The 26,884-nt window shown below is 42.1% G+C and overlaps 6 protein-coding genes across 9 annotated transcripts; 4 read left to right on the top strand and 2 right to left on the bottom strand.

Moving 5' to 3' along the window:
• The first annotated feature begins 12 nt into the window (after positions 1 to 12).
• GstO3 (Glutathione S transferase O3) lies at positions 13 to 1,854 on the top strand. The gene is made up of 2 exons (XM_017077927.4): positions 13 to 156; positions 1,017 to 1,854. The coding sequence occupies exons 1-2, from the start codon at positions 129 to 131 to the stop codon at positions 1,712 to 1,714; spliced, it is 726 nt and encodes a 241-aa protein (XP_016933416.2). The 5' UTR covers positions 13 to 128; the 3' UTR covers positions 1,715 to 1,854.
• Positions 1,855 to 2,275: 421 nt separating this feature from the next.
• Positions 2,276 to 3,382, top strand: se (sepia). Its single transcript, XM_017079431.4, has 3 exons — positions 2,276 to 2,495; positions 2,563 to 3,131; positions 3,188 to 3,382. Exons 1-3 carry the CDS (start codon positions 2,414 to 2,416, stop codon positions 3,320 to 3,322), a joined length of 786 nt encoding a protein of 261 aa, XP_016934920.4. The 5' UTR covers positions 2,276 to 2,413; the 3' UTR covers positions 3,323 to 3,382.
• Positions 3,317 to 5,463, bottom strand: GstO2 (Glutathione S transferase O2). Of its 2 annotated transcripts, XM_017079432.4 has the most exons (3): positions 5,307 to 5,459; positions 3,619 to 4,205; positions 3,317 to 3,561 (listed from the first exon to the last, which is right to left on the bottom strand). In XM_017079432.4, the coding sequence occupies exons 1-3, from the start codon at positions 5,335 to 5,337 to the stop codon at positions 3,424 to 3,426; spliced, it is 756 nt and encodes a 251-aa protein (XP_016934921.2). In that variant the 5' UTR covers positions 5,338 to 5,459; the 3' UTR covers positions 3,317 to 3,423. The 2 variants fall into 2 exon arrangements, with proteins under 2 accessions (XP_016934921.2, XP_016934922.1); XM_017079433.4 differs by lacking the exons at positions 3,317 to 3,561; positions 3,619 to 4,205 and adding an exon at positions 4,287 to 5,127 and having other exon boundaries at positions 5,307 to 5,463.
• Positions 5,464 to 5,697: 234 nt separating this feature from the next.
• GstO1 (Glutathione S transferase O1) lies at positions 5,698 to 6,879 on the bottom strand. Of its 2 annotated transcripts, XM_017077925.4 has the most exons (4): positions 6,728 to 6,879; positions 6,087 to 6,670; positions 5,906 to 6,027; positions 5,698 to 5,856 (listed from the first exon to the last, which is right to left on the bottom strand). In XM_017077925.4, exons 1-4 carry the CDS (start codon positions 6,753 to 6,755, stop codon positions 5,826 to 5,828), a joined length of 765 nt encoding a protein of 254 aa, XP_016933414.2. In that variant the 5' UTR covers positions 6,756 to 6,879; the 3' UTR covers positions 5,698 to 5,825. The 2 variants fall into 2 exon arrangements, with proteins under 2 accessions (XP_016933414.2, XP_016933415.2); XM_017077926.4 differs by lacking the exon at positions 5,698 to 5,856 and having other exon boundaries at positions 5,905 to 6,027.
• Positions 6,880 to 9,413: 2,534 nt separating this feature from the next.
• foi (solute carrier family 39 fear-of-intimacy) lies at positions 9,414 to 18,961 on the top strand. 2 transcript variants are annotated; one of them, XM_017078976.4, is made up of 6 exons: positions 9,414 to 9,830; positions 15,247 to 15,831; positions 15,892 to 16,228; positions 16,287 to 16,456; positions 16,518 to 17,543; positions 17,609 to 18,961. In XM_017078976.4, exons 2-6 carry the CDS (start codon positions 15,406 to 15,408, stop codon positions 17,771 to 17,773), a joined length of 2,124 nt encoding a protein of 707 aa, XP_016934465.2. In that variant the 5' UTR covers positions 9,414 to 9,830; positions 15,247 to 15,405; the 3' UTR covers positions 17,774 to 18,961. The 2 variants fall into 2 exon arrangements, with proteins under 2 accessions (XP_016934465.2, XP_016934466.2); XM_017078977.4 differs by lacking the exon at positions 9,414 to 9,830 and adding an exon at positions 13,324 to 13,345.
• Positions 18,962 to 19,475: 514 nt separating this feature from the next.
• ergic53 (protein ERGIC-53) lies at positions 19,476 to 22,844 on the top strand. Its single transcript, XM_017077719.4, has 5 exons — positions 19,476 to 19,698; positions 19,894 to 20,612; positions 20,678 to 21,153; positions 21,728 to 21,853; positions 21,910 to 22,844. The coding sequence occupies exons 1-5, from the start codon at positions 19,518 to 19,520 to the stop codon at positions 21,944 to 21,946; spliced, it is 1,539 nt and encodes a 512-aa protein (XP_016933208.2). The 5' UTR covers positions 19,476 to 19,517; the 3' UTR covers positions 21,947 to 22,844.
• The last annotated feature ends 4,040 nt before the right edge of the window (positions 22,845 to 26,884 follow it).

The following is a 26,884-nucleotide window of genomic DNA, read 5'->3' as shown; positions in this document are numbered from 1 at the left end:
TTATTCGCCGGGTGTATAAATACAGAGCGCCGTCGAAGAGAAATATCAGTTTGGAATCCAACGTCGAGCTGACTTCAACAATTAAGTGAATTTTGTTTATATTGCACTTAAATTTTTTTCTAAAAAAAATGAGTTCTTCTAAACATTACGCTAAAGGTAAGAGAAAATGATGTGTTACCAACGGTAAGAGAGAAGCTTTAGTCAAACAAAAACAAGTTCTTCTACATTCCGTCGACTCTATAAACAACCATAATTTCACGATAATACTTCATATAAACCTGAAAAATGGCGATTTTTTTGGTAAAAAAAAAAGTTGAGTTAAATGTTTTATATACTGAATTAGGTTCTTTTATATATAACATGTATACCATTTACTTAGAGCGTGATATTAGTGCATTAAACAAACAATTTTGTATACGTTATCCATACATTTTTTCATTTTGTTATCAGTGAAATACTCAAAAAGTTGTTTAACATGATAAAATTATTAAATAAATTAATACAACTTTTATGTATTGATCCCTACATTATCAGTTTTTACTTTGACCGCTTTATCAAAACACGCATAATATTTACACTTCAAAAAGATAACGTATTATCATTGTTAGCCTTTCCACGTCTGGCCCGATCAACTTTTAGTCAATGACTTGCAATTCGTTTGATTTGGGGATTTCATAACTCGATACGTGACTAATAAATAGATGATACGATCTACTTTTTTATGTATAGCAGTTTATTAATAAAACCTTCCACCATATGTTTCCAGAACTTCACTTATAAAATGCATGTTTGGAATATTCATTATAATAATAATAAATGTATATATTATAATATTTACACATGAAGTAGATAACGTATCATTGTCATTGTTTGCCACTTCACGTCTGGTTCTATCAATTTTAAGTCAATGACTTGCTTTTTCTTTGATACGGGGTTTTCAGAACTCCACAAGTTACGTATCAATAAAATGACATAGTCATCTTTTTTATGTTAAACTGATAAATCAATATTTTTAGGCTCCCCCAAGCCTGTGCTCCCGGAAGATGGAATCCTTCGGCTGTACTCCATGAGGTTCTGTCCTTATGCCCAGCGTGCCCATCTCGTCCTTAATGCCAAGAATGTGCCCTACCACACGGTGAACATCAATCTCACCGAGAAACCTGAGTGGCTAGTGGACTTCAGTCCGCTGCTGAAGGTTCCTGCCCTGCAGCTGGTGGAAGAGAAGGATCAGCCCTCTCTTATCGAGTCGCTGATTATCTCCGAGTATTTGGACGACAAGTACCCGGAGAATCCCCTTCTGCCCAAGGATCCCTTGAAGCGGGCCCAGGACAAGATCCTGCTGGAGCGATTCAGCGGCATCACCAATGCCTTCGTGAAGATCCTGCTGGAGGGCACTGGTCTGGAGGATTACTGGGTGGCGCTGGACATCTTTGAGAAGGAGTTGACCAAGCGGGGCACCGCCTTCTTTGGCGGCGACAAGCCTGGCTTCGTGGACTACATGATCTGGCCCTGGTTCGAACGCCTGTCTGTGATTGAGTATAGGCTTCCTGAGGAGTATAACTTCGACGAGAAGCGCTTCCCCAAGATTTCCAAGTGGATTGCCGATCTGAAGGCGGATTCGGTGGTCAAGTCCTTCATTGCCACTCCTGAGCAGCACAATGAGTTCTGGCGGACCCGCAAGGCCGGCAATCCCAACTACGATCTGCTGGCTTAGATCAGTACTTACAATTAATTAAAAAAAAGAGATTTAACTATTAAAAAAAATATAAGAACAAATTATTTAAAAGATTAAAAAAACAAAGACAGTTAAGAAAAAAAAGTCAAAAATAAAATAAAATATATTAAAAAGTTAAACACATTTTGAGTTTTAATAGTTAGGTGTATTCATGGACTCTATGAAAATTAGTTTGAATGATTTACTCAGCAAGAAAGAATCAGATACTTTCAACAATAATCTTTTCTACGAGTATTATGTTAAAGTAAAGGTCTTTTGGTATTCTGATAATCAAATTGATAAGGTATAATACGTCCCTCATTATGATCATGTATGTTTTCGAGTAAAGAGAAATCAAAAAAATCCAATATCTTTTTTGCTTTATTTACTGCTGAAAATTATACGTGAAAATGTACCTGTGAATATCAAGTTGATCCTTACACTGTTTTCTGTGAAATTTTATCTAAAGTATGTTTATCCTAAAATCCATTTCTATCATTTTGATTTCAGAAACGCACAGCGATTAAGAATTTTAGCGACTTGTGTTCAGAACGAATGTCGTTTTCTTAGTAGGTTCCACTGTATCCAACAGGTTAGATATGTGTGTCAGCCGCAAAGGTTGCGCCGACCACCAAGTTCAACCGCGTAAGAAAAGCCACCCGACGAAGGGCAGCCAGCGGCACTTTATATACCCCTCAAATGGGAATCACTGTCATCACTTGCATCTCCAGACCAGACCAGAGCACGCACATCATGAGCAACGGCAGGCATTTGGCTTTAGGTGGGTAGATCCACAACACCAGGTATCCCTTTCTTATTAATATAAAAACATGTCTTTCCACTCACAGGCTCACCCACGCCGGATGTGCCCGAGGATGGTATCCTGCGGTTGTACTCCATGCGCTTCTGCCCCTTTGCCCAGCGCGTGCATCTGGTGCTGGACGCCAAGCAGATCCCGTACCACAGCATCTACATCAATCTGACAGAGAAGCCGGATTGGCTGCTGGACAAGAACCCGCAGGGCAAGGTGCCGGCGCTGGAGATTGTGCGTGAACCGGGACCACCTGTACTCACGGAGTCGCTTTTGATCTGCGAGTACCTGGATGAGCAGTATCCCCTGAGGCCGCTTTATCCACGCGATCCCCTCAAGAAGGTGCAGGATAAGCTTCTGATTGAGCGATTTGGAGCGGTGCTGGGTGCCTTCTTCAAGGCCTCCGATGGCGGCGAATTGGAGCCCTTCTGGAGCGGCCTGGACACCTACGAAAAGGAGCTCAGCCGTCGCGGCACAGAATTCTTTGGCGGTGAGCAAACGGGCATTTTGGACTACATGATCTGGCCGTGGTGTGAGCGCCTCGAGCTTCTCAAGTTGCAGCGCGGAAAGGACTATAACTATGACGAGGAGCGATTCCCGCAGCTGGTGAGTTGATCTCCAGGTTTCCAGATAGTACATAGTTAATAGACTTGTTTTTTTAGACTTCTTGGCTGGAGCGCATGAAGCGGGATCCGGCTGTGATGGCCTTCTACATGGAGGCCGAGGTTCAAGCGGAGTTCCTTCGCACTCGCAGCTTGGGCCAGCCCAACTACAATCTGCTGGTCAAGGAAGCTTGATGCGATTGGTTTATTTGAATTATTAGCTTGGAATGAATAAAACATACAGGCAGTCCATAACCGGTTTCGAAGATTTGATCTTGGCTTAACCAGTTTGCATTCTAGAGCTTGCCCCTGAAGGCTATATCGTACTGGGGATTTCCCAGGGTCTTGGACTTTTGGAAATCGGCATGCAGCTGGACGTCTAAAGCTGTCTTTTGCACAGCAGTATCCTGAGACACCAAATCGCGCCATTGGAGCTGCAAGAGTGGGTATAAGATTTAGAGATTCCCTTAGGATATCATATTTGTACATACCAGCTTCTCAAATCGTTTGGCATCTAGCTCATACTTTTGCTCCGTATTGATTTTCATGCTGGGAAAACGTTCAAACCAGGGCCAAATCATGTAGTCCACGATTCCAATGGTCTGGCCAGCAAAGTAGGGGGTTCCCCTTTTGGCCAGCTCCACCTCAAAAACATCCAAGGAGTTCTCAAACCTTTCGATAGCATCTGCCGCTGCATTGGGATTACAAGTCAGCACTGGGTAAATGGCACTGACCACAGGAGCAAAGCGTTCAATGAGAATCTTGTCCAGCGCTTTCTGAAGCGGATCCGTCGGAAAGAGACGTGGCTGAGGATATTGCTGGTCCAAGTACTCCGCTATGATGAGGGACTCTACGAGAGTATGTTGATCCTGAACCCCAGTTAGTTGCAGGGCAGGCACTTTACCCAGTGGACTGTAATCCTTGTACCATTCCGGCTTTTCAATCAAATCTACGTAGATCTTGTGATGAGGAATTTGCTTAGCGGCCAGGAGGAGATGAACCCTATGGCTGAAGGGACAGAAAGCCATGGAGAAGTAGCGGAGGACGCCATCTTCGGGCAGCTCGGGTTTAATGGAACCTGTAAGTTCAAGAAAAGGTTATTAATTTGCAATGATCTGAGCAGTAACCCAAATCCCAGTCGGAGATGAAAAGATATTGATTCGAGGTGGAGTACATATATGGATTTAATGTCTTTCCGCTGAGCGGTTTCACAATATCTGTTTAAGTATCTTGATTCCTGTTCTACAGGGTATACATATCAGCCAGCTTTTGGATCCTTTACAAAGGCTCGAAGGCGATATCGTAGTTGGGCTTTGCCTCGTGGCGGGTACGCATGAACTTGGCATGGATCCTGGCATCCAAAGCAGTGGCCTTGACAGCCTCATCCTGGGCCGCCAGATCGCGCCACTTCAACAGATTCTGATAGCGCGTCTTGTCCAATTCGTAGGGTTCATCCAGGGAGTACTTGAGGGCAGGGAATCGCTCGAACCAGGGCCAAATCATGTAGTCCACAATGCCGATCTTCTCGCCTCCAAAGTAGGGCGTTCCCCGCTTGGTAATCTCCTGCTCGAAGACATCCAGTGCGGTCTCAAAGTTCTTGATGGCATCGACGGGAGGGTCCTTCGTAAAGAACACGGGGTAAATAGCACTGACAGCGGGTGCCAAGCGTTCGATGAGGATCCTATCGAGTGCCTTTTGCAGCGGATCCTTGGGGAAGAGGGAACCCTCGCCGGGATACTGCTCATCCAGGTACTCGGCAATGACCAGGGACTCCACCAGAGCGGGCTGTCCTGGCAGATGAGGCAACTGGATGGCCGGCACCTTGCCCAGAGGGCTGTAGTCGATGTACCATTCGGGTTTCTCGCTGAGATCGATGTAGACAGTATGATGGGGAATCTTCTTGGCGGCCAGAACCAAACCGGCACGCTGCGAGTACGGGCAGAATTTCATGGAGTAGTAGCGCAGGATTCCATCCTCGGGAATTTCCGGTTTGGGGGAACCTGTTGATGGGTGATTTGTGACGTCAGGGGAAAGTTTTCCATTATGCTTGGGCTAAAATTAAATCTCTATCTGCGGGTAATTTACGCTTCTCGTGACGGGGGGTAGATAAAACGATGGAATCAATTGCCAGCTTATTGCCGCGTCACTATCCCGCTGACCTTGATGTGCCCCCACTCACCCTTCTTGAAGTGCTTCTGCGGCAGGGCCATATTGTTAAAAACTTTAAGATAGTTCCTTAGGCGAGAAATGTTGGTAGAAAATGTAGTTTCAATCAAATGACGTTGAATGGGGACGCGTCGAACCTTATATAGTGGTCGCAGTCGCTGGACGGGCGAATATATCGAATAGGTTTAGCGATTGTTGCGCGGTCAACTTTAAAATTTTTAAACTTAGTACATAAAGCTAGCTGGAAATATAGAATATATGACCGTAAAAACAGGTGAAATCAAAAAATTACCATAAAATGTATATCTATTAAAACTGCAATTTACTAAATTTTATGTTTAAAATGAGAAACTGGTTTTTATGACCTTGAGAAAATTAAACAAGTTTCATTAAATACAACGCTATTTTTAAACTGTTTTAATCAGTGTTTATTCTTCAATCACAATAATGCTGCCATGTATATGTACATTTAAAATTAATCTCCATAATATGTACACTTAATGCTGGGGTCTGTAAATCATTATCCCGATGCCTACTCCAATTTAGCACGCTTGGCTGCGTTGCTGAAAAAAAATGAATCAGATGTGCATTATTAAGTTTCCATAAACTTACTATAACATATTGTAGTCGGCGTTGCCCGCTCGACGGGAACTCATGTATTTGGCATGGGTCTGCCCATCCAGATAAAAACACTTGACGGCACGATCCTGGAGCATCAAGTCGCGCCACTTAAGCTGGAATAAGAATTCCTTGATTATTTCAGAAACATTGTTAGAATGCAATTCACACCCACCAATGTGGCAAAGCGATCCGGATTCAACTCGAAATTATCACCAATGGTGAACTTCAAGGATGCAAAACGTTCGCACCAGGGCCAAATCATATAGTCCAGCATTCCCGGATTGGAGCCACCAAAGAACTGGGTTCCGCGCTGCTTCAGCTCCTCCTCGTATATGTCCAATCCGGCGTAGTGATCGGTGTCGCTCAGCTGGTCGGGATTGTCGTGGAGCACCAGCCGGTAAAAGGCGGTGATGAACTGCCCGAAGCGCTCGATCAAGATCTTCTCCTGGGCCTTCTTCAGCGGATCCTTGGGGTACAGGGGAACCTCCGGATACTTCTCGTCCAGGAAGTCGCAGATAATAAGCGACTCGATCAGCACGGGATGTCCCGGTTCCTTGACCAGCTCCAATGCAGGCACTTTCGAGGTGCTGCTTACCTGCGGGAACCATTCGGGTTTCTCGCGGAGATTGATGAAGATGCTGTGATAGGGCACGTTCTTGGCGTCCAGCACCAGGTGCACACGGTGTGCATAGGGGCAAAAGCGCATCGAGTACAACTTCAAGACTCCATCATCCGGGAAAAGAGGCTTTTTCGAACCTGCGAGGGAGACTTCCGTTTAATACTAATCTTGGTTTTATAGTTAGTAATACAAACCCGTGGTTAAATGCTGAGTCTCGCTCATTTCGGCAAAAATAATATGGGTAAAAACTACCTGTTTTGTTTTTTTGAGAAGAGAAGCTATCGGAATTTGATAGAAAATGAAATGTTACTCGATCACACACTTACCAATGTGCGTCAAATTAGCGTCGGTGACTTAGCGGCGATTGTGGAACGAGGGAATTTGGAACATGGGGCCAATTTTTATTTTTTGATTTTCTCGGCTTCTTGGGGCCGAATCGAAAAATATTAAATGCAAAATTGTTTAGAATGAAAATATCTATCCCCACAATTTGGTTTATTGCTCCCCTCACAGATATTGTACCAATATGCACGATACCTCGTTGGAAAGGAAATTAATTTAACTAATGCGGTACGGCAAACGGCAAAGCTGACAGTTTTTTTGTTGGCATCTCATTTGTTTCAAAATTGTAGCTAGGAACACATTAACCTTATATCGATACCCTCTATCGATACTTCGATAAAAGCAAGCTGAAAGTGTGGCATCACTCCCTATGCGCGGAAACTTTTCATTTCGCTGTTAATCAAATGCGTAAGTTTATTAATATGTATTAATAGGAATCGCGGTTAACCTCGCGGACAGGCCTATATTTACACAAATATTAAGAAAATAATTGCCAAAAAATTCGGGTTAAATGTAAGCAGGTTCCAGCTGAATTTTGGCATAATCGGGAGTATCACAAAATTCTCTTCCAACCAAAAAGGGTTGGTTTTGTGCAAGAAACATAACGGATTTTGGTTGAAAAAGATTGCTGTGACACTTGGCGCCATAATATATAAAAACGAAATTATGTTAAAGAATATTTTCAACAAATTAAAGACAAGCCTTCAATTATACTCGCCCGCCTGATCAATTTGAGGTATTATTTATTAACGCACTTTTTCAACAATTTAAAATGCAATTGGTAAAAAAAAATAGTTTTTTATTCTAAAAAAATTTGATTTTTTGCGTTTTTTGTTTCGGATACATACCAGGCATAATATAACATATTTGTAATTCAAAAACTTTGAAAAGACTTAAAATATATTAAAATAAAACCTAAGTTTTGTTTCAATCGAATATTTCTTTCGTCCGCAAAGAAATCCCAGAAAGAAACGATTTTTTTAAACTGATAAACCAGGCTCGTCCCTTTAGTAAGTAATTACAATATTGGGAGGGATTCCTAATTTTATGAAATATTCTTTAAATACTTAGCTTACGAATATCTCTTATCCCTTGCTAAATAAATTTAGAAAAAGTCTCTTATCTTTATTTTACATTCAAACTTTATTTATTTAACAAATTAAGCTAATCATACAATGTTAAACTTAACTTATTATTTTTTATAGATGTCCCCTGAAATAAGCAAATAGGGGAAACTACAAGTAAAAGACGGCGTTCGAGGGGTTTTTACTTCATAAGGCACAACGCCTCATAAGGTTCCACAACAATAAGTGGAACGCGCCCTTCTTCGTGGCGATCAACGAAGTCCACGCCAGCTACTTCAGGAGCCTGTTGTTCCTGGCCGCCAAGGAGGACAAGTCCCGCTGGGTGTCCGGGCCAAGGCGGTGGAGCTCATCGAGCTGTTCGAGGCGGAGGGCGTGAAGCGGAACCTCCTGTGCTTCGTCCGGTTCCTCCACCATCAGCGATCGGAGCCACATCTGCGCCACCTTTCACCGACGACTGGATCCCGCCCAACCAGTCCTGGAGCTTCTGACGGCCAACCGTTTCCTCAACCGGATCCACCGCGCCTGCAGGGGGTCGCCTTGCGGTCTGGAGAAGGCAGAGCGCGAGATAGTGTCGGTCCGCGAAAAAGTGCGCGTTCGACCACTCTGCGGTCAACATGGAACCGCTGGAGGCCATAAAGGAAAAGTGGCGGGAAGTGTTCCGCAATCTGCCGGAAAGTGTCTTTTGAACGCGTATCCGGTCCTCCAAAAGAAATTATTTAAAATTTATTTATAAAATATTTCTTCATTTTAAAATTATTATTCTTTTCATTTATTAATATTATTTTTATTAAAGACCTCATCTATTGCGGAGTTGGGTAGCTGCACTCGAGCCCACGAACAATACTCCCGCTACATGATGGGTCCGGTCCCCTTTCGCTGGGACCGAGCAAATAATGGTATAACCCCGTTCAGGGCTATCTGCTATCGGAATTTGATAGAAAAGTAATTCCGATTACTCGATTACACACTTATCAACCTCTTGTAGGACCGTTGTGGGGTAATTAGGAAAAATACCAAATATTTACTTATTTAAATTATTTAGGGCATTCCCTAACCAGCCAAATTGATCAATTCTTAAAAATGCAATAAAAAATATCATCGATTGAGGGAACTACCCTAAATGGTGAATTTTCAAACAACTGTGGCCAGTTGTTAAATTTTTAGATGTGAAAAATCTAAGATTTAATTTTGTATTATAAGTTAATGACTAAAATTATTGGTAAGGCAAAAGTACCTAAATGAATACTTTTTAACTTAATTTAAAAGTCAATTTTTCGTACTGCTGAAACTAAAGTACTGTACTCTACTGATAAGGAGATGAATTGAATACCCTTATTCTTAGTCATACTAACTTTTTGAGCCGGCGGACTTTACCATCACTAGCGTTATTAAAAATACCGAAAAGTATTTTGAGCGCCGCAGCCGGTCACTCTGCCGCCTATCGATAATTGTTATAAAAAAAATTGTTACAGTTGCGGATTTTTTGGAAAGAGGAAGAGAGATGGCAGCGGCGTATGTTTAGCGTGTCCGGAAAATGTTTACAGTTAGCCCGCCCCTTGCGTAATTGAGCCCGTGTTGGTGTTGGTGGCCGTGTCCCGTACTCCGCCCCGTGCAAATCTCGCCGCTCCGGTCGGATTCAACTCGATTTCGATTCGATTCCGAGATTATTGCTACGTAATTGACGTTCAGCGTTATCTCGACGCCGCCCCCAATTTACGCCCACCGCATCGACAGAAGCTAGAGCCCCAGAATCGTCCAGCATTATCTTCGATCCCGCATTAACTTCAGGAATTGATAAATATAACTGTTTGTACGTGTGTGTGTTTGTATGTGTAATGTGCTAAACAGTCCGGCAAAAGCAAATTCACGGGTGAGTTGCAGTCGCTATATTAAATACAGATTAATCTTAGTTACTAGTTGGTAGAACTTGAAGTTCAGTATGGAAAGTGCATGCGACGGGCCCCCATTCCACCTACCTGCCACCCACCGCCCACTCACATTTATTTATAGCGGGACATTTCCATGTGCGTGTGATTTTGACACTCGCTCACTTACATACGTATACGTATACAGCCGCATACACAGATGCACACGTAACTACACTGATATTCAGCACGTTTTTATGCTATTTTCGATCGACATACTTATAGTCATGTTCTATACATAATTCAGCGCAATTCTGAATGTCATTTCCATTCGCTATCTTCAGAGCCTAATTACGCAAAATCAGGGGAATTAGTAGTAGCAAACGGGACAGAATGCTGCATATCAGCCAGTGGCGTGGCTGCAAAATGTTCTAGAAGGGGTAGTATTCCGTGAGGGGTCGCCACATTTTCACATTAACACAATGGATCCAGAAATAGCAAATGTATTCGCCATAAAGAACTTGATGATCTTAACATATGTACATATCATTGCATTAGTATTTCTACAAATATTGAAATACAAAATATAATCTTTATATTTAATTTTGGTAAGCACGTGCAAATCTGCCCACCTCTTCATCGACAATTACGCAACCTTTATTTGTACTATCTCTCTTTCAATCGGCTGTTTGTTCAGTGGGAAATGGTATTATTTCACATATTCTCGAACCCATTCCGGATGCGTAGACCCCCTTTGGCATTCACCACTGTTATCGCCACTGACCCATATATCAGCATGTGTTTCTTTCGCACTTTTGGCTGCCGTCCACATAGTTTTTGTTTTTTTTCAGAAGTGTAGGAGGTGCATGAATCATAGATAATACCGCCGACGGGCAACAGAAGAATCCTTATCGGCCGGTAACTTTTCCATGCCGCCGGGAATCAATTATTCATGAGCCAGCACAATTTGCAAAACTGATATTGCAAATGGAAATATGCAATTTCAATTCAACACCGTCTTGCAACCGGCGCCGTCAGCTGAGGCAGCCAACCCCACTCGATACGGAAAACAAACAATTCACTACGATCATTTCAATGATGCCCCCAGATGAATTATTTATCGCTTATGGCCAGCCCTTCAACATCAGTTATGTGTCAGTGGTTGGTACTACCTTACTAGCTGAATATTAAAGCCCCAGACCACGTAATTCGCCAGTTGACGAGCATGGCAAGGTCAGAGCCTCGTCCCGTCCGGAATCGATCCAATCGGCTTGGATCCGTAACGTTCCATACCGATTCCGACGTGATCGACCTCTGCAAAGTCGGGGTTTAAATGCTTCTAACCGTCCAGAACTTCGATTTCATGTGGCCATCACATGGCCCGAGGTTTTTCATATCTCCAAAACAAACATTCCACTGAAACTTTACATCAAGCTTTGGCCCACGATTTACTGGCTCACTGAAAAATGTATAAAATAAAAAAAAAAAAGATAATACTCAACTGCGTGTGTGTGTTTGGGTTCTTAGGTAGACACCATTTGCAGGTTATTTGTCTGGAGTTTCAGGTATGAAATTAGTTTGTATAGAGGTTAAGATAAAAGATAAATTCCTTGGCAGGTAGAGAGCGTATCTCAAGTGTAAGTGTGGATGTCTGGTTGAAATTTCAGGCCCAGCAAACTGCAGATTGCGTCAGCACTTAGCACATAAAGATATAAGTCGTGCGAGAAGTTTTACGAGTTAGTTCCCAAGGCTTAAAGGCTTTTGCGTCGTTGTATAGCGAAAACGTGGTATTTAATAGTCCCTTGTCATTGTTTTAAACGTGGAGATATCATGTGAAATTTATTTCAATCAAGTGAATCATCAACACGCGGCCTCATTTATCGTTTGTACTTTGAGCGATCGTGTGTTCAATTTCAGCTTCTATGGCTCCCAAGCGTAATTTGATTTTGCGAACTCAACATAAAGGGGAATGGGTTCCAGAAATTGTGCCTTTATGCAATGGAGATCTCATGTGAAATTTCATTATGTTGACTCAGCAACCAGTTTCTGGCGTGTGTAAGAATTTCACAATTTGCGAAATAAAACCCTCCCCTATAAATTTTCAGCATGGAGATCTTATGCGAAAAATATTTTGGTGAGTCAGAAAACGTTCGTTCCTTTGAAATTTCAGCTTTTATACGTTCCGCCATTGGATTTTGCGAACTAAACATTATGTGAATGGTTCCAAAGAACTGGACCTCAAGAAATGGAGATTTCATTTGAAAATTCAATGTGTTGAATCAGCAATCGGCTTCCGGCATGCGTTTTAAAATGTGCGAAATAATACACACCCTTCTAATTTTTAATCATGGAGGACTTTTGTATTTACAATAAATATTTGTTGTCTTTAAATTCCTGCCTAGGGAAATTGGATATCATGCGAAACACCTTTTTCTTGACTCAGCAAAGAACTGAATGCCTTTGCGTGAGCATTAAAAAACTGCGCCTTTTATTTCTTTAAGGGGGTATGCAAAATTTAAGCGGATTTTGTCTGCACTATTGAAGATATCATGCCAAATTCGATGCACATATGTATTTAATTGAGTCAGCAGCAAGTTCAGTGACTTTTCAACTAAATTATTACCACGAGACCTCGGAATAAACCGACGCGTATATTTTTCGACATGGAGATGTTATGCGAACTAAAATTGAGTCAGCAAAAAGTAAATGTTCAAGAAAAGGGAATAAGAATGTAAAGTAAACGCTTGATACGGTCGACCAAAAAATCCAAATAAAACCAGGTTCATGATTAATTAAAGAAGTCGAATGTATCAATTAATTAATTAAGTTATTAAAGAAAAATAAACTTAAAGGCTCTATACTTAAACTATTGACATACTCCATATTCTCACCTTTTATTTGGGATTAGTTACCTATTATTTGTTTATTTAGTTTCGTGTTTTATTGTTTATACACAGCTGCTTCTTAAAAGCCCATAAACATTAATTTCTTTAAAGTTGCTAAACAAAAATAGACCAATTGAATAAGTGAACTTTATAGTTTATTATAGTCGAAATAAGCATACAAGTCATTTAAATAGTTAAAAATACATGTTTTTGTGATCTGAAAAATGGGAATATTTTAAAGTAATTTTAAATCTACTGAACAAATATAGCTTTTGATCCAATAATTGACATTTTAATGATTTATTAGTAAAAATAAAATGAATCCTCTTGGTTCAAACTTCAAGTGCAATCGTGTGGTTCTAACGTTCTCTTCGCTGTTAGCCATGGTCCGAAATCAGCCACGCCCCGCCAAGTTAGCACGCCTTCGATGTGGGTATGCTTTAATGTGGTTCCCAGTCATTCACATATAGTATATTATATACCCATACTCACTCAAGCCGGCAATGAAACTGGCTTATAAATCGAACCGCAAGCGACGCGCGCCTCTCAGTTCCAAAGCGTTTGCAAAGCTCGTCGGTGGTTCGGATCTCAAATCGTTTTGGTTCGGTTCAGTTTTCCCCAAAGAGTTCTATTCGGTACGAATACCATCCAAGTTATTTTTAAATAAATTTTCAATAAATTTATTATCAATGTGGGACAAAAGAAAGTGAATTGAATCGATACATATATATGTACAAATATAGCATTGAAGGCATCATAAAAACGAGATCGTTAAACATTTTTCTCCCAGTGGTTTCATTAAAATCACGCGAACAGAATTTAAATGAGGCTTGATTACAAAAAATGATATAGTGAAAAACCGAAAACACAAACGAAACAGTCAGTCAGTCACTTGACCAATTGACTGAGTTTGCGGGATTGATTGGGAATATTGCCGATGAATTGTGTCTGATCTTATTTGGGGAATTTGTATGCAAATAATTTGCTTCGTTGATTGATTTTTATTGCCCTGAAATTAAGTTTCTGCCTGGCGGTGATTGCTTGCGAACTTTCTTTGGCCGTTTGGCAGTTAATTTCCTCAACAAGTGCGAACTTCAGCCTCAACCTTTAACACTTAACCCCTTGCCAAGGCGACGTGTGTCCTTGTCAATGCCGCGGCTGCCGCCCATCCGCTCTGCCACCCACTTCCTGCGACCTTGACGCCAACAGCCAGCCACACTTTATGCAACAACAATGACGTTTCTATTATTACCCATAGTGTTTGGGCTTTCGCTTTTATTAAGTCGATAAACAGCGCGCGCCACCCACGTGTATCTCTCTCACCTGTGTCGTAAATTTTCGCCAAAGTTTTATCAATAAATTGGATTTCAATGCAGGACCGTTGAACTAAAACTAAGTACCCAAGTTGTGGCATTAATGCGCAATTGCAAAATTGTCTGAGTACCACCACCACCACAACAACAAGTTGTTATAGCCTACTACAATAACCAACTAATTTCTAGTTAGTGGGGGTAGTGGGTAGAAAATTTCAAGTCCCGCTTGGCGAATTTCTTTTTTGGCGCGTGCCACTCGTAGTTTGCTCATCGAAGAAGCCGCATGGCATCCAACAATTTGGCTCCCGACTAGGAGCTGAAAACCAGTTGGCTGATAGGCCAAAATTTGTTAATATAGTTGTGTAACTTTTACGATTGCTTTTTGTAAAGTGTTATCACCCAAGAATTACACAAAAGTAGTTAAGAAATCAAGAAATTGTATGTTGACATTGAAAAGTAAAAATAATCCAAGAAACATGAGATTGTGATTTGAAAAGCTCGTGCTTTGATAAGAAGTAGGAATGTTAATTTATAAAACTGATAAAAGCTGGAGTCCTTCAAAACTCGAATGATTAGAAGTGATGATGTGCAAATTTATAAAGATATGTACTCAAGATAAACTAATATTATTTATTATATGTGTATTTGGTAATGGAGATAAAAACATTTGACACTCTTCAAATGGGTTTTTGCTCTAAAAAAGCTGGAACATAAATAATTTACTTGGAATTTGTAAACTGCACTGAATCTATTTCAAAGTTTTACATATCCATATACCGAAAACCGCAAAAGCTAACTGAGCTGAGAAGGCATATGCTTAATATATTGAAGTGATCTATATCCCTATTGCCAAAACCAGCAGAACTTTTTGTTTATCACAAACAGCGAATGCAGCGAAACCCCCCATTTATGGCGATCTTGGGGGCACTTGAAACCAGTCGCTATCCCATATTTGGAGGTGTCGATCCACCAACGAACGATCTTGAACTTCCGCTTTGGTTGGCTGACTATTTTGGTTATGCAATGGGCAAATGGCTTTTGTAAGTGCCTGCGATCGTTTCGGATCGGTTCTGGCCTAATGAGTGTGGGATGTTAACAAGGGGCTGACAGTAGAGCCCCATAAACGATTTTTAATCAAATAGAATTGTGTGTTGGTTTGATGCTGCCTGTACTTGCTTTTCGTTTTTGGCTAATCTCTTGCTGACTTTTCCATTCCATTCCAGATCGAAATAAGCGCGCCAATTGACGACTGACTGATCGCCGGATATATAATGATTGTGGCAGATCGTGCTGGGCAGTAAACCGAAACGAGAGTCAGAGTCATCAGCATTAGTCCTAGGAGTAGTGGAAGTTAAAGTAGTAGCACGTAGTAGAGCCTCAAAATGGCTCGTCATATAATGGCCGTTTGCGTGGTGTGCCTACTCTGTGCACACCGCCTGCACTGCCAGGATCACATCGAGAGTCTACTCGGCCCGGCGTTCGTGATGACCCACAGCCAGGAGCAGCTCAACGCCCGCGTCTATACGAACCTGAGTCCCTCCAGTGAAACCACCGATCGGCGACAGCAGCGATCCGCTTCTGGCGACGACGACACCCCCAACTACAGCACCAGCCCGCCATCGAGGAGACAAAAGCGCCATGCCGACCACGGCCACAGCCACAGCACCGATTCCCGTGTCCCGCAGATCACCCAGTACTATCTCGAGAAGCTGATGGTCCAAAACGAGCTGATGAACAGCAGCGGATTCGATGGCCTGCTCCAGCAGCTCAGCCTCCACTCGTTGGCCAGTGGGGCAAGTGAAGGAACTGTAAGTATATCGAGCTTAATTTTTGCTTTTACTCTTAACTAACTCTTATTAACATCTTAGTGCGTGCCCACCAGTCTCCTAGTGCATCATGTCCAGCCCCACAATTATCACCACGACCATGACGAGGAAGAGGAGCATAGTAATCTGCAACTGAGCAACTGTACGCTCAGCCAGAATGGCACCAACTCCAGCGTGGTTTGCGTACCCCAGCTCATTAGTCACAGCGAGGATTCCCAGAACTTTACGCTAAGTGAAAAGGACTTGCTACATCTATGTCCGATTCTGCTATACGAGCTGAAAGCTCAAAGTGGCGGCTGCATAGAGCCGGCAATCCTGTCCGACATCGACAGCACGGAAAAGCTTCTGGAAGAGGAGAAGGACAAGGATATATTCTATGGTGTGTAAAAAGACATTGTGCTACCTTATTCCTTACTCATCTGTATCTTCTTTTCTAGTGTGGGTCTACGCCTTCATTTCTGTGTTTGCCTGCGGCATCCTTGGCCTGGTGGGAGTAGCCATCATACCATTCATGAACTCGCGGTATTACAAATACATTATCCAGTATCTGGTGTCGCTGGCCGTTGGAACGATGACCGGCGATGCCCTGCTGCACTTGCTGCCTCATGTGAGTAGAGCTGATAAATTTGGCCCGTACCGTGACTAATGTTGAATTAACCATTTAATAGTCTCTGGCAGGCCAGGACGAAAGGGGCATGATCATGAAGGGGCTGGGCTGCCTGGGCGGCATCATCTTCTTTTACGTGACCGAGCATGCGCTGACCATGATCTCCGAGTGGCGCAAGAGCGTGGAGAAAAAGGAGACGAAGAAACCGTCGCGGGCGAAGGTGATGCGGGATCCGGATTCGTCGGTGAACAACTCTGTGGCCGGCGACAAGATCTGCAAGCAGAAGTACAGCTCGTATCCGTATTGCTACGACGAGATCACCATGAACAACAAGCAGAGCGAGTGGATGCACCTGCCTGGCGATGGAGTGAACTCGGCGGCGGGCGCTGGCGGGGATGCTGCTTCCGCCTCGGAGATACGCAACGGTGTGGGCGATCATGATGGCTCCAGCGACATGGCCGCCGCTGCCGAGTCCCTGCTATCAACGTTGCACACGAACTGTGTGGAGATGAATCACCATAATCATCATAATCACAACCACAAGCACAACAGCCACCAGCAGAGTCATGAGGGCCAGGACAACAATACCATTGTGACCGATCTGGACGGCAATGCGGTGTACGCCTCTAACAGTGCGAAGGATAAGGATGTCCGGAACGATCATGTGACTGTGATCCTGCGGGAGCACGAGTCCTCGCATCACGGTCACAGTCATCGCCACGGACACGTCCATTCGCCGCCGGAAACGCTGAGCGCCGTGGCCTGGATGATCATTATGGGCGACGGACTGCACAATTTCACGGATGGCATGGCCATCGGTGCAGCCTTTGCGGAGAATATTGCCGGCGGTTTCTCCACCTCGCTGGCCGTCTTCTGCCACGAATTGCCGCACGAGCTCGGGGACTTTGCCATCCTGATGAAGGCGGGCATGTCGGTGAAGTCGGCCGTCTACTACAACCTGTTGACGGGAGTCCTGAGTTTCATCGGCATGATCTTCGGCATTGCCTTTGGCCAGTCGCAGGATATGGCCCAGTGGATGTTTGCAGTGGCGGCGGGTCTGTTTATCTACATTGCACTGGTCGATATGGTGAGTTATCTATATGATTTATACCCTATAATATATTTACTTATTTAAGGTTTTACTTTTTACAGATGCCCGAGATCTCGGCCTCGCACAAATCCCTGGGCCAGTTCCTGCTGCAGATACTCGGCATGCTGAGCGGCGTGGGGATAATGCTAGTGATTGCCCTTTACGAGGGCGATCTAATGAGCGTGTTTGGCACGGCGGGGGCCACATCTCATAAGCGTGTGCATTAATCACATAACTGAAATTGTAACCAACCGCAGCGAATCTTGTAGCGTATTATGTGAATTGCAGCGAATCTTGTGTATTGACTGCATTTTTCCGCCAGGCCAATAGGACCTCTTGAATTATTATTTTTTGTATAATTTGATTAGATTGTTGTTTACCTTAGTCCACAGAGTTACACAAAGAGAACACCAACACCACAGACACAGCCGGTTGGCGCTTATCAAACGCATTTGTTATCCAGTTTATGAAACACACAAGCCACACACCCACACAAGAGACGCGATTCAGCAAACTTGTTTTATTTTCGTTCCTAATTTTGCTTTTGAACTGCGTTCGAATCGATTTCACACCCGATTAAATGTAAGATGTCTTGAAATTGCCTAGGTTATAAAGTGATCTTGAATTTAGAAGAAACCAATTGAAAGAAGAAAGCTCTAAAGCGAGAGAAGCAAATAACAGAAAACGGATTGGATCTGGATCCCGAAATCCTCTGATAACTGATCTTATACACTGAAAAAGAACCTAACAATTACGATATATATATATTCTAGAATATGTATACATACATATAGTTTTTGTATTTTGTAGTCTAGGGTGCGCACGTTTACTTTATGCGAGTTTAACATTCTAAACCCAGAATTAAGAGATGTCCACTGTTATGATTTCTGACAGTACTTAACGACTTGATCGCCTATAATTTCCACTTTAGGAAACACACAAAACCCATTTAAGCATAATTTATTATCGTATTTGTAATAAATTGAAAAGATTATTAAATTGCACGCTCATGCATAATTTACACTTCCGCTACCCCGTAGCGCCTTTGTTTAATTATGATTTTGTAATAAACCAAGAAAAAAACCACCCATTTCATTTTGTTCTTACTCGAGTTTTAGTTTTAGTTATTTTTTATGGCGCACACAACTAACACGAAAGTGATTGTGATTCAAAATGAGTAACTAACATTTGTGAAATGGTGCGACTTGCGGCACGATCGCCCTTAATGACTATCCCACACACACCGATCTGCACACGAAGCTATCACTTAAACTGAGCAACTAACAATATTTTATAAAGCCCACACTATGTGCTACCGAGGCAGTAAAACCTATATTAATTCTAGCTGTAAGCTCTACGAAAACTACAAACGGGAAACCAAAAACAAAGAATAAATAAGTAAACATATATACTTAGACACTGTGCTAAAGGAATTTTGGAGAGATGGATGTAGTACTACTTTGGTGATATCACGCAAAAGGCAATTGAAATAACTAACGAAATAATTTTACAATAATTATATTGTATTGATAAACATGTTTGTATGTAAGTCGTGAAAGTGTGCATCAGCACATGCGAATGGCGTGTATTTTGCTACATTTCTGTTTGTTTTGTAACGGAACGTAAATTTTCAAAATAAATGTTTTTCCACCTCAACTTCATAAAGAAAATTGATAGCAGAAGCTTTTGAATTGGGCGGGCTTGGGGGATATTGATAAGTTAGCGGGGACACCCTCCTTGCGTTCCCAAATCTGCGTGACAGTTCTTATGTTTGCTTACGTTACTGACATTTGCTTACGTTTTACTGCAACTACCATCTCTATCAAAAAATACATCTTCCCTCTCCCTCTTTTGTTGACACTTACGTTTGCTTACGTTTCCCGACTTACGTTTGCTTACGATTATTAATCCAATCCAATCGATGGTGATATCGAATTTCTTGCATCTCTATTGTCAACATATAACTGCAAAATGCGGCCCACTTTCCTGGCCATTTTGTGCTTCCTGGCGTGGAACCCCTGCTCCGAGGTCACCGGCAACCTGAGTCCCGGCGCCGTGGGCGTGCACCGTCGCTTCGAGTACAAGTACTCGTTCAAGCCGCCGTACCTGGCCCAGAAAGATGGGACCGTGCCGTTCTGGGAATACGGGGGAAGTGAGTACGGGTGGGGGAAGCAGCTCCACGTCAGTTGTTTTGGCCCACTCGCTGCCGCTCTGCCGCCGTTGGTGCGAGCGAGATGGCGCGAGGCGGCCAAGTGTACACGCAGGCACTTTGTTTGGATTTCATTTTTGATTTGAGCACGATTCCCCGGGTGTTTCTATAGCCACAACTTGTTGCTCCCCATTGCAGATGCCATCGCCAGTTCGGAAAGTGTGCGCGTGGCGCCATCTCTGCGCTCCCAGAAGGGTGCCATCTGGACGAAATCGCAGACGAACTTCGACTGGTGGGACGTGGAGATCGTGTTCCGGGTGACGGGACGTGGTCGAATCGGAGCCGATGGTCTGGCCTTCTGGTACACCACGGAGAAGGGCGACTACAATGGGCCGGTCTTTGGGTCCTCCGACCGCTGGAACGGTCTGGCCATCATGTTCGACTCCTTTGACAACGACAACAAGCACAACAATCCCTACATCAGTGCGGTGCTCAACGATGGCACTAAGCTCTATGACCATGCCAACGATGGAACCACCCAGCTCCTGAGCGGTTGCCTCCGCGATTTCCGCAACAAGCCCTTCCCCACGCGGGCGCGCATCGAGTACTACAACAATGTGCTCACCGTGCTCATCCACAATGGAATGACCAACAACAACGATGATTACGAGCTGTGTCTGCGGGCGGATGGCGTGAATCTGCCCAAGAACGGATTCTTTGGCATCTCGGCCGCCACGGGCGGTCTGGCCGATGACCACGATGTGTTCCACTTCCTGACCACCTCGCTGCATGCTGCCGGACAGGCGCAGGATCAGCTCAAGGCAGAGAACCAGGAGAAGCTCACGCAGGAGTACAAGGAGTACCAGGACAAGCTGGAGAAGCAAAAGCAGGAGTACAAGAAGGAGCATCCCGACGAGGTAAGTGCCACGCAGCGGGCAGCTTATCTGTACAACTGATAATCAACCTTTGCGTAATCCCACAGCACAAAGACGAAGAGGATTGGGAGGAGTTCTACGAGTCGGAGAACCAGCGTGAGCTGCGTCAGATCTGGCAGGGTCAGAGCCAGATTGCCGACCATCTGCGTGAACTGTCCCGCAAGGTAGACGAGATCATTGGCCGCCAGGAGACGACGTTGTCGCTGGTCTCGCGCAATGCCGGACAGGCTCTGCCTCCGCCAGCCGTCGGCGGAGTGCCACAGCAACAGCTGCCCGTTGGCGCCGTAAGCAGGACCGATGTCGATCTTCTGCTCACCAATCAGAACATGCTGCTCAGCTCCATCCGCGAGATACGCCAACTGGTGGGAGATATCAATGTGCGCACTGATAACATTCAAACGAATCAGAAGCACGCGCCCACAGCACAAATCCAATCCACCGGCTACGATGTGCAAACGCTAATCGCGGAGATGCGCGATGGCATGAACCAGGTCAAGCAGGGCATCACGCATGTGGGCCAGAGGTGAGGAATTCGCTTGAGATCAGGTCTTGAATTCTAAAACCCGTTGTCGGCATTTTATTTAATTAGCACGAATAGATTTAGATCTAACATCGAGAATATTTAAATGATTGTGATATATTTTTAGCATTTGTTGACGATTTGTGAATCTTAAGTTTATAAATCGTATACAATTGGTCATTTAAACTTTGGATTTAGAGATGACATGCCTAAGACTTTTTAAATATTTTTTTGATATTTTAAATAGTTTCTCTAGCCCAACACGGTTGTATCATAATAAAATAAAGTACTAAAGCGTATCTTGTAAAAAGATTAACACATTCTTTAAAAAAACATTTATAAAGAGATCTATATATGATGAGATGCATTATTGAAAAACCAATTTTAGTGAAACTACCCGATTAATGTTACGATCATTATCGAATATTTATGTGAAGAGTTTTATGTCTAGCCTTAGATGTTCCAAAGATCGTTAAACCAAGATGCTTTGAAAGTAATATGTTAATCATATTTTTGTTTCGGAATATTAATTCATCGAAAATAATGTTTTTATTTTTTTTATTTTCTTACCTTGCAGATTGGGAGCGCCACAGGGAGCAGCGCAAGTGGCCAACTGCCCCACGGGCAATTGCGTTGGAGTCACATTGTTCCTAAGCGTAACTGTTGTGCAATTGCTGCTAGTCTTTATCTACAACGTCTTCAAGTGAGTATTTATGATCCATTAATCCAGGGTCCCCAACTAATAGTTATTCCTTGCAGAAACCGCAGCGAAGCACAAGCGAAAAAGTTTTATTAGGCAAAATCGCGACTCATTGGGATCGTAACGATTAACAAACACACAAACATACACCCACACAAAACTCGAGGAAACACATTCGCACACCTGACTAGGCATCAACTAAATTTAGTTAAAATGAAAGATTTAAGACTTCTGCGTAGAATGCTCTACCAGTGCGTGTAACTGTTTGTTTTTTATATAGAAGTCTGTCCGGACCTAGTTGGGTTCCGAATACAAATTCAAGTCGTTACTTAATCGAAGAGAGAACAACAATTTTGAACAATGAATAGCCTCATGACAATGCCACGCAATACAAAACGAAGAAACCGTCGAAGAAGCCACAATACAAACTTCCCCCTAGTAATAGCCAGCAGAAGATGTTTTTTATTTGTTTTCCAAGTCAAGTCGAAAGTTTCACTTCATTCTCAACTCTGCATATCATGTGTGCAGGCATTTCTATAAAACAAATGAAAATCAATCTACAAAAAAAATATATAAAAATGGCAAAAAACAAATATAAATGTATGAAAATTTTGTAAACGTAGCTAATTTTGATATTGTGTATACTTTAAAGTTATATGGAGTCTTCTGGACTCTGCTCTCCAAAACTGAATTGGCAACATAAATCTTCTTTCCATTTTCAAGCGATCTGTACTCAACAAAGCGAGTTAGCCAGCTTTCTTGTTATGTAGCCTGAAAATGAACTTATTTAATAATTATGATGAACTGTCTCACTAAGTTTTTGTTTTGTTCGCATATCATTGGTGCGATGTAAGGAAGTTTTCTACTGAATAATCTTAATATACATACTGATAAATTATAAAACAATTGAAGTGAAGTGTGTTTTTATATATGTTGTCCATTCCAGTCTCGATAGAAATGTTTAAACTGAAAATAAAAATCAATTTATAGAAAATCGTCACAAAAGTCTATAACTGTCCAACTTTATCGCTTTACTGTGCACTTTCGTTTTATTTTTATACTCCCTCGATTGCGATTTTATTTTCGCTGAAATCGACAGAGGAAAAACTTATTTCTTGAAAAGTCCTCGTAAGCATAAACTAGAATCCCTGTCAGATTCCCATCCCCATCCTCCCAGCGATGACAGTGCGGCAAAAATGGCGCCACTTGGTCGCCAAAGTGCGTGGATGTGGGGAACGCGTTGGGTCCTGGTGAACTTTGCCCATAAAATGTAACTGCCATTGGTGGCATTGTGGGCAGGTCCTCTGTGGTCTGGGTACCCATCCCATTTCCCTGCAAAAAAAATCACAGGAAAACCCAGCCAAAGATAAATGGACAGAAGCCAACAGCAGTCGCGGCCCATGTTATAAATTCACTCCGGAATCGGGGAAGGGGTTACATGTGGGGTCTCGAGACTCGCAGCTCTGGTGTGTGGTTGGATGGCAGCTTCGACTATGTGCTACGAGTCCTATATACTTTCAGTGCGCAGGAGCAGGACCTGTTCAAAAGTGGTTTGGAAGGGGGTTCGAAATCCTAGCAACTTTTTTCAACAGCCAATCGGCATGAGCGTCGAAAACAGAGAAAATGGTTTCATTTTGAGGGGTTTTCACAGCAGGGTTTTGGCTGGTGCACTGCAACAAATCGTAGTCTCTAGTATAGACTTCAAGTAAATAAATAAAAAATATTATTTTAGGTCATCTTTGTATGGTTATAAATTATAACTAAATAATCTAGTCTGCTCACATTGTTGCTTTAGAGAAAGTTTAGCGGATGCTTTTATTATAAAACTAGTTAAACAGTTTTTCATGTTTTGAAGAGAATTTTTTCAATAACCTTACATTAATTCTGTGACTTTAAAAAGTGAATACAATAATCTAACTAAAGGTAAAATTTAGTGATCATCTTCTCATTTTTAAATATAGAAAATCATGTTGGGTTGATGTTCATGATAAAATATTGTTTCATATACCACGAAATATGTTTATAATCGAAATTCTTTCATTCAAAGGCAAACTATAGTTATTTTTTAGTTCTCAATAATCGTTAATAAGCTAACAGATATTTAATATTTGTTTGCTTAATGTGTTCTTGTTTATAATGTTTTTCGAGATAAATCCAACACCCTAAGATTATAATCGTTAATATATACCTATAAGGGAACCCAATTTAAAATGGTAAACAACGGACATATAAACCATATAAAAATACAAAGTGTTTATTTTTAAGGCCAACAAATCTTGTTTATAAATAAATATAAATAAACATAAAACTTAAAGTTTTTACAACTTATATAATTCTACCATAACTAGGATTAACATGAATATTTGTTAAATTTCCTCTGAATACTTGTTTTGGAAATATGGTACATGTTAATTTAAAATGGTAGATCGAGAGTGTGTTCAAACACTTTATTTTTAGGACCCTTACAAGTAATTTATCCTTTCCAATCCATTTAACCATCCAGAATATTTTTTTCCACCCGGAAAATATCAAAATTGTCGCAATTTTAAAAGGATGACAAAACTTTAATAATCCATATTGCATATTTACACATCTGTGGAATTTCAGAGCTCGCCACAATCCATTAGTAAATGAAATTCATAAATCCCCTCCCTAATGTCCTGATTCCCTTCCTCCTCCAATTATTAGACCAACAACGAGGACGACAGTTTGCAACATTTGGCAAACATTGGTGAAAAAAGGGGATATAAAATCAAAGTCAAAGTAGTTACGATGTAACGGGGTGGATGTATCAGTACGATATATGTAGCTCTTTCTGTTGACAAATCCCCAGACCATGTCCTGAATATCCTTGCGAGGAGGAGCAGTGGCAGCGTGACAAATGTTGCGCAAACAAATGGATTACATTGCTACGAAAAGAGCAATCCCCGTCAGCCAGAGCTACCAAAATGCCTCACAATGAATCATAAATTTCCATAACTGTCATCCGATCTGGGCAGATTTCTTTTCCTCGTCAGTCGCCGAAGAAAGCAAATTGCCCATCACCGGATTACGAACTTTGTTGCTAATCCGAAAATTGAATTTCGCTCCGTAATTTGCTAATGACCCGAACAAGGCTTAAGGAGCCAAATTGAAATCAATACAGACTCATCTGATGTTCACTGTAAACTTGAGAAGCAGTTTTTAAATTTATTTGAAGCTTACCAAGTTCTGCCAGACAACTGGCAATATTTAAATTCTAAAAGAAAAATAAGGGGAACTAGTGCTTAATTTTCAGTGACAATGAAATCTATGTAATCGAATATAATCTATATAACATTAAAGTTGATAAATCAATTTAAAAATGTATTTAAGAGTGCCTAACTCAGGATACAATTAATTTAATAACACTTAGAAGGATTATACGCCAAAACATAGCTTTTCAAGGCAGCTTCGGCCTTGATAAGTATTGGCCATAAAAAATTTTTAAGTTTTTAAATTCCGCCAGGCTTAAGTTCCTCACAACTACAGATCTTGATGTTCACAAAAATATCTCAAGTTAATTTAAACACTATCAATGTTTATATCTATGATAAATTGTCATAATTTAAATTTGTATTATATTAATTATTATAGCTATGATATTACTAAGTTTAATATTTTCATTCATTGTAAAATATAAGAAAGATATTTCTCTTACCTTGTTAAATATCTTTTTGACACTAAGTAAAGGATTTTGGGATTGATAAAAATTAAAATATTATCTTAACTTGCTTCGGGGTTGTACCCCGATTAAAATTAAATAGTTATTGCATCGTTTAAATATCGTTCCATCTGCGTTTGAACGAATTTCAAAATGTAAAAGAGGAAAATCCCCCTTCCAAAGTGCAAGGACAATGGGAAAACTGCTCCTCGGATGCTGGATGTTTGTGCAACTGCTTTAGTTTCCCGATGCCATTAAGTCGCGGGTCGGCGGATGACAAAGGATAGTCCATTAGACACAAGTCACAATTCCATTTCCATTGAAGCGCTCTGGCAAATGGAGTCCCATTTGAGTCGCCTCGCCCTATTTACTGGCCTGCATCCTGCATCCAGAATCCTGCACCCTTTGTGAATGTTTTTGCAAGCGAAACCAGAACAAAAGTCAGGCCTGGATAATATTTTGCGCTTTTTGGTATGACGAATCCACATGTCACACACGAATCGAATGGGCAAAGTCACCTCCTTCCCTGCCCCTGCCCACCGGGAAAATCCGGAAAAACCCCCTGCCCCGTCATCCGTTTAGCGGGCAATCAAGCGTGTAGGCCAATTCAATAAGCCGAGAATGGAGTTGGGGTGCCACAAGTTTTTGGAGAACTTTATCAACACCCATGTCGGCATTAGTTTTGTTTACAAACTTTTGCGTTGCCTTTTTGACAGTTCGCCCGGGGTGGACTTTTCCACTTTCCCCCACTCTGCCAAGTATTCCCATTCCATTTGCGATTTTCCGGGGTGGATTTTTGCTGGAATTTTTATTTATGAGCACTTAAATCGAAGCGCAAACTGAAATTGCACACTGCACATCTACATAAATATGCAATTGCGGGAAATTGTGAGAAAGTAGTCCCGCTGATAAATGATGAAAAAATTATAAATAAATACATGGGATGGATGTCAGATGCCCCACCTCCTTGTTGTTATATGTTTCTTTTTTTTTTTTGTTTTGTGTTGTGACCCATCCTCAAGCCATCCCTCATGTCGCCGTCACCCCATCGCGGTCCTCAGATGACAGTTCCCGATAATGGTGACATCAATTTGAAACTCAATTGAGCTCGTTCCCAGCTCCTTGATAAATGCTGTGCTATCAGCGCCGTTTATCGTCCTCCGGTTTTCGACTGGGTGCGACAAGTCAGCGGATTGGAAACGGAATCGGACAGCCAACCCCCAAGGTAAGGGGTTCTATCTCATCCTGCTCATCCCGGTGCCCATCCTGCTGCTCATCCCAATCCTTGATCTCTGGGGCGTTGCGAGCAGTTTACATGTTTAATGCCTGCTTAATTGCTGCCTCAGCCAGCG

Source organism: Drosophila suzukii, chromosome 3, assembly GCF_043229965.1.
Source record: "Drosophila suzukii chromosome 3, CBGP_Dsuzu_IsoJpt1.0, whole genome shotgun sequence".
Taxonomy (NCBI): Eukaryota; Metazoa; Arthropoda; class Insecta; order Diptera; family Drosophilidae; genus Drosophila; species Drosophila suzukii.
The sequence above is the reverse complement of the archived record's forward strand: the minus strand, read 5'-3'. Positions and strand labels throughout refer to the sequence as shown.

Excerpts from the sequence above, each read along its gene's own strand:
- GstO3 (XM_017077927.4), top strand. The coding sequence starts at position 129 with ATGAGTTCTTCTAAACATTACGCTAAAG. Across the intron at positions 157-1,016 it reads TTCTAAACATTACGCTAAAG|GCTCCCCCAAGCCTGTGCTC; the intron begins GTAAGAGAAAAT and ends CAATATTTTTAG.
- se (XM_017079431.4), top strand. The coding sequence starts at position 2,414 with ATGGGAATCACTGTCATCACTTGCATCTCCAGACCAGACCAGAGCACG. Across the intron at positions 2,496-2,562 it reads CGGCAGGCATTTGGCTTTAG|GCTCACCCACGCCGGATGTG; the intron begins GTGGGTAGATCC and ends TTCCACTCACAG. Across the intron at positions 3,132-3,187 it reads AGGAGCGATTCCCGCAGCTG|ACTTCTTGGCTGGAGCGCAT; the intron begins GTGAGTTGATCT and ends TTGTTTTTTTAG.
- GstO2 (XM_017079432.4), bottom strand. The coding sequence starts at position 5,337 with ATGGCCCTGCCGCAGAAGCACTTCAAGAAGG. Across the intron at positions 4,206-5,306 it reads GCAGAAGCACTTCAAGAAGG|GTTCCATTAAACCCGAGCTG; the intron begins GTGAGTGGGGGC and ends TTGAACTTACAG. Across the intron at positions 3,562-3,618 it reads CCAAACGATTTGAGAAGCTG|CTCCAATGGCGCGATTTGGT; the intron begins GTATGTACAAAT and ends CCACTCTTGCAG.
- GstO1 (XM_017077925.4), bottom strand. The coding sequence starts at position 6,755 with ATGAGCGAGACTCAGCATTTAACCACGG. Across the intron at positions 6,028-6,086 it reads CGGATCGCTTTGCCACATTG|CTTAAGTGGCGCGACTTGAT; the intron begins GTGGGTGTGAAT and ends TTCTTATTCCAG. Across the intron at positions 5,857-5,905 it reads GCCGACTACAATATGTTATA|CAACGCAGCCAAGCGTGCTA; the intron begins GTAAGTTTATGG and ends ATTTTTTTTCAG.
- foi (XM_017078976.4), top strand. The coding sequence starts at position 15,406 with ATGGCTCGTCATATAATGGCCGTTTGCGTGGTGTGCCTACTCTGTGCA. Across the intron at positions 16,229-16,286 it reads GGACAAGGATATATTCTATG|TGTGGGTCTACGCCTTCATT; the intron begins GTGTGTAAAAAG and ends CTTCTTTTCTAG. Across the intron at positions 16,457-16,517 it reads TGCTGCACTTGCTGCCTCAT|TCTCTGGCAGGCCAGGACGA; the intron begins GTGAGTAGAGCT and ends ACCATTTAATAG.
- ergic53 (XM_017077719.4), top strand. The coding sequence starts at position 19,518 with ATGCGGCCCACTTTCCTGGCCATTTTGTGCTTCCTGGCGTGGAACCCC. Across the intron at positions 20,613-20,677 it reads AGAAGGAGCATCCCGACGAG|CACAAAGACGAAGAGGATTG; the intron begins GTAAGTGCCACG and ends GTAATCCCACAG. Across the intron at positions 21,854-21,909 it reads TTTATCTACAACGTCTTCAA|AAACCGCAGCGAAGCACAAG; the intron begins GTGAGTATTTAT and ends TATTCCTTGCAG.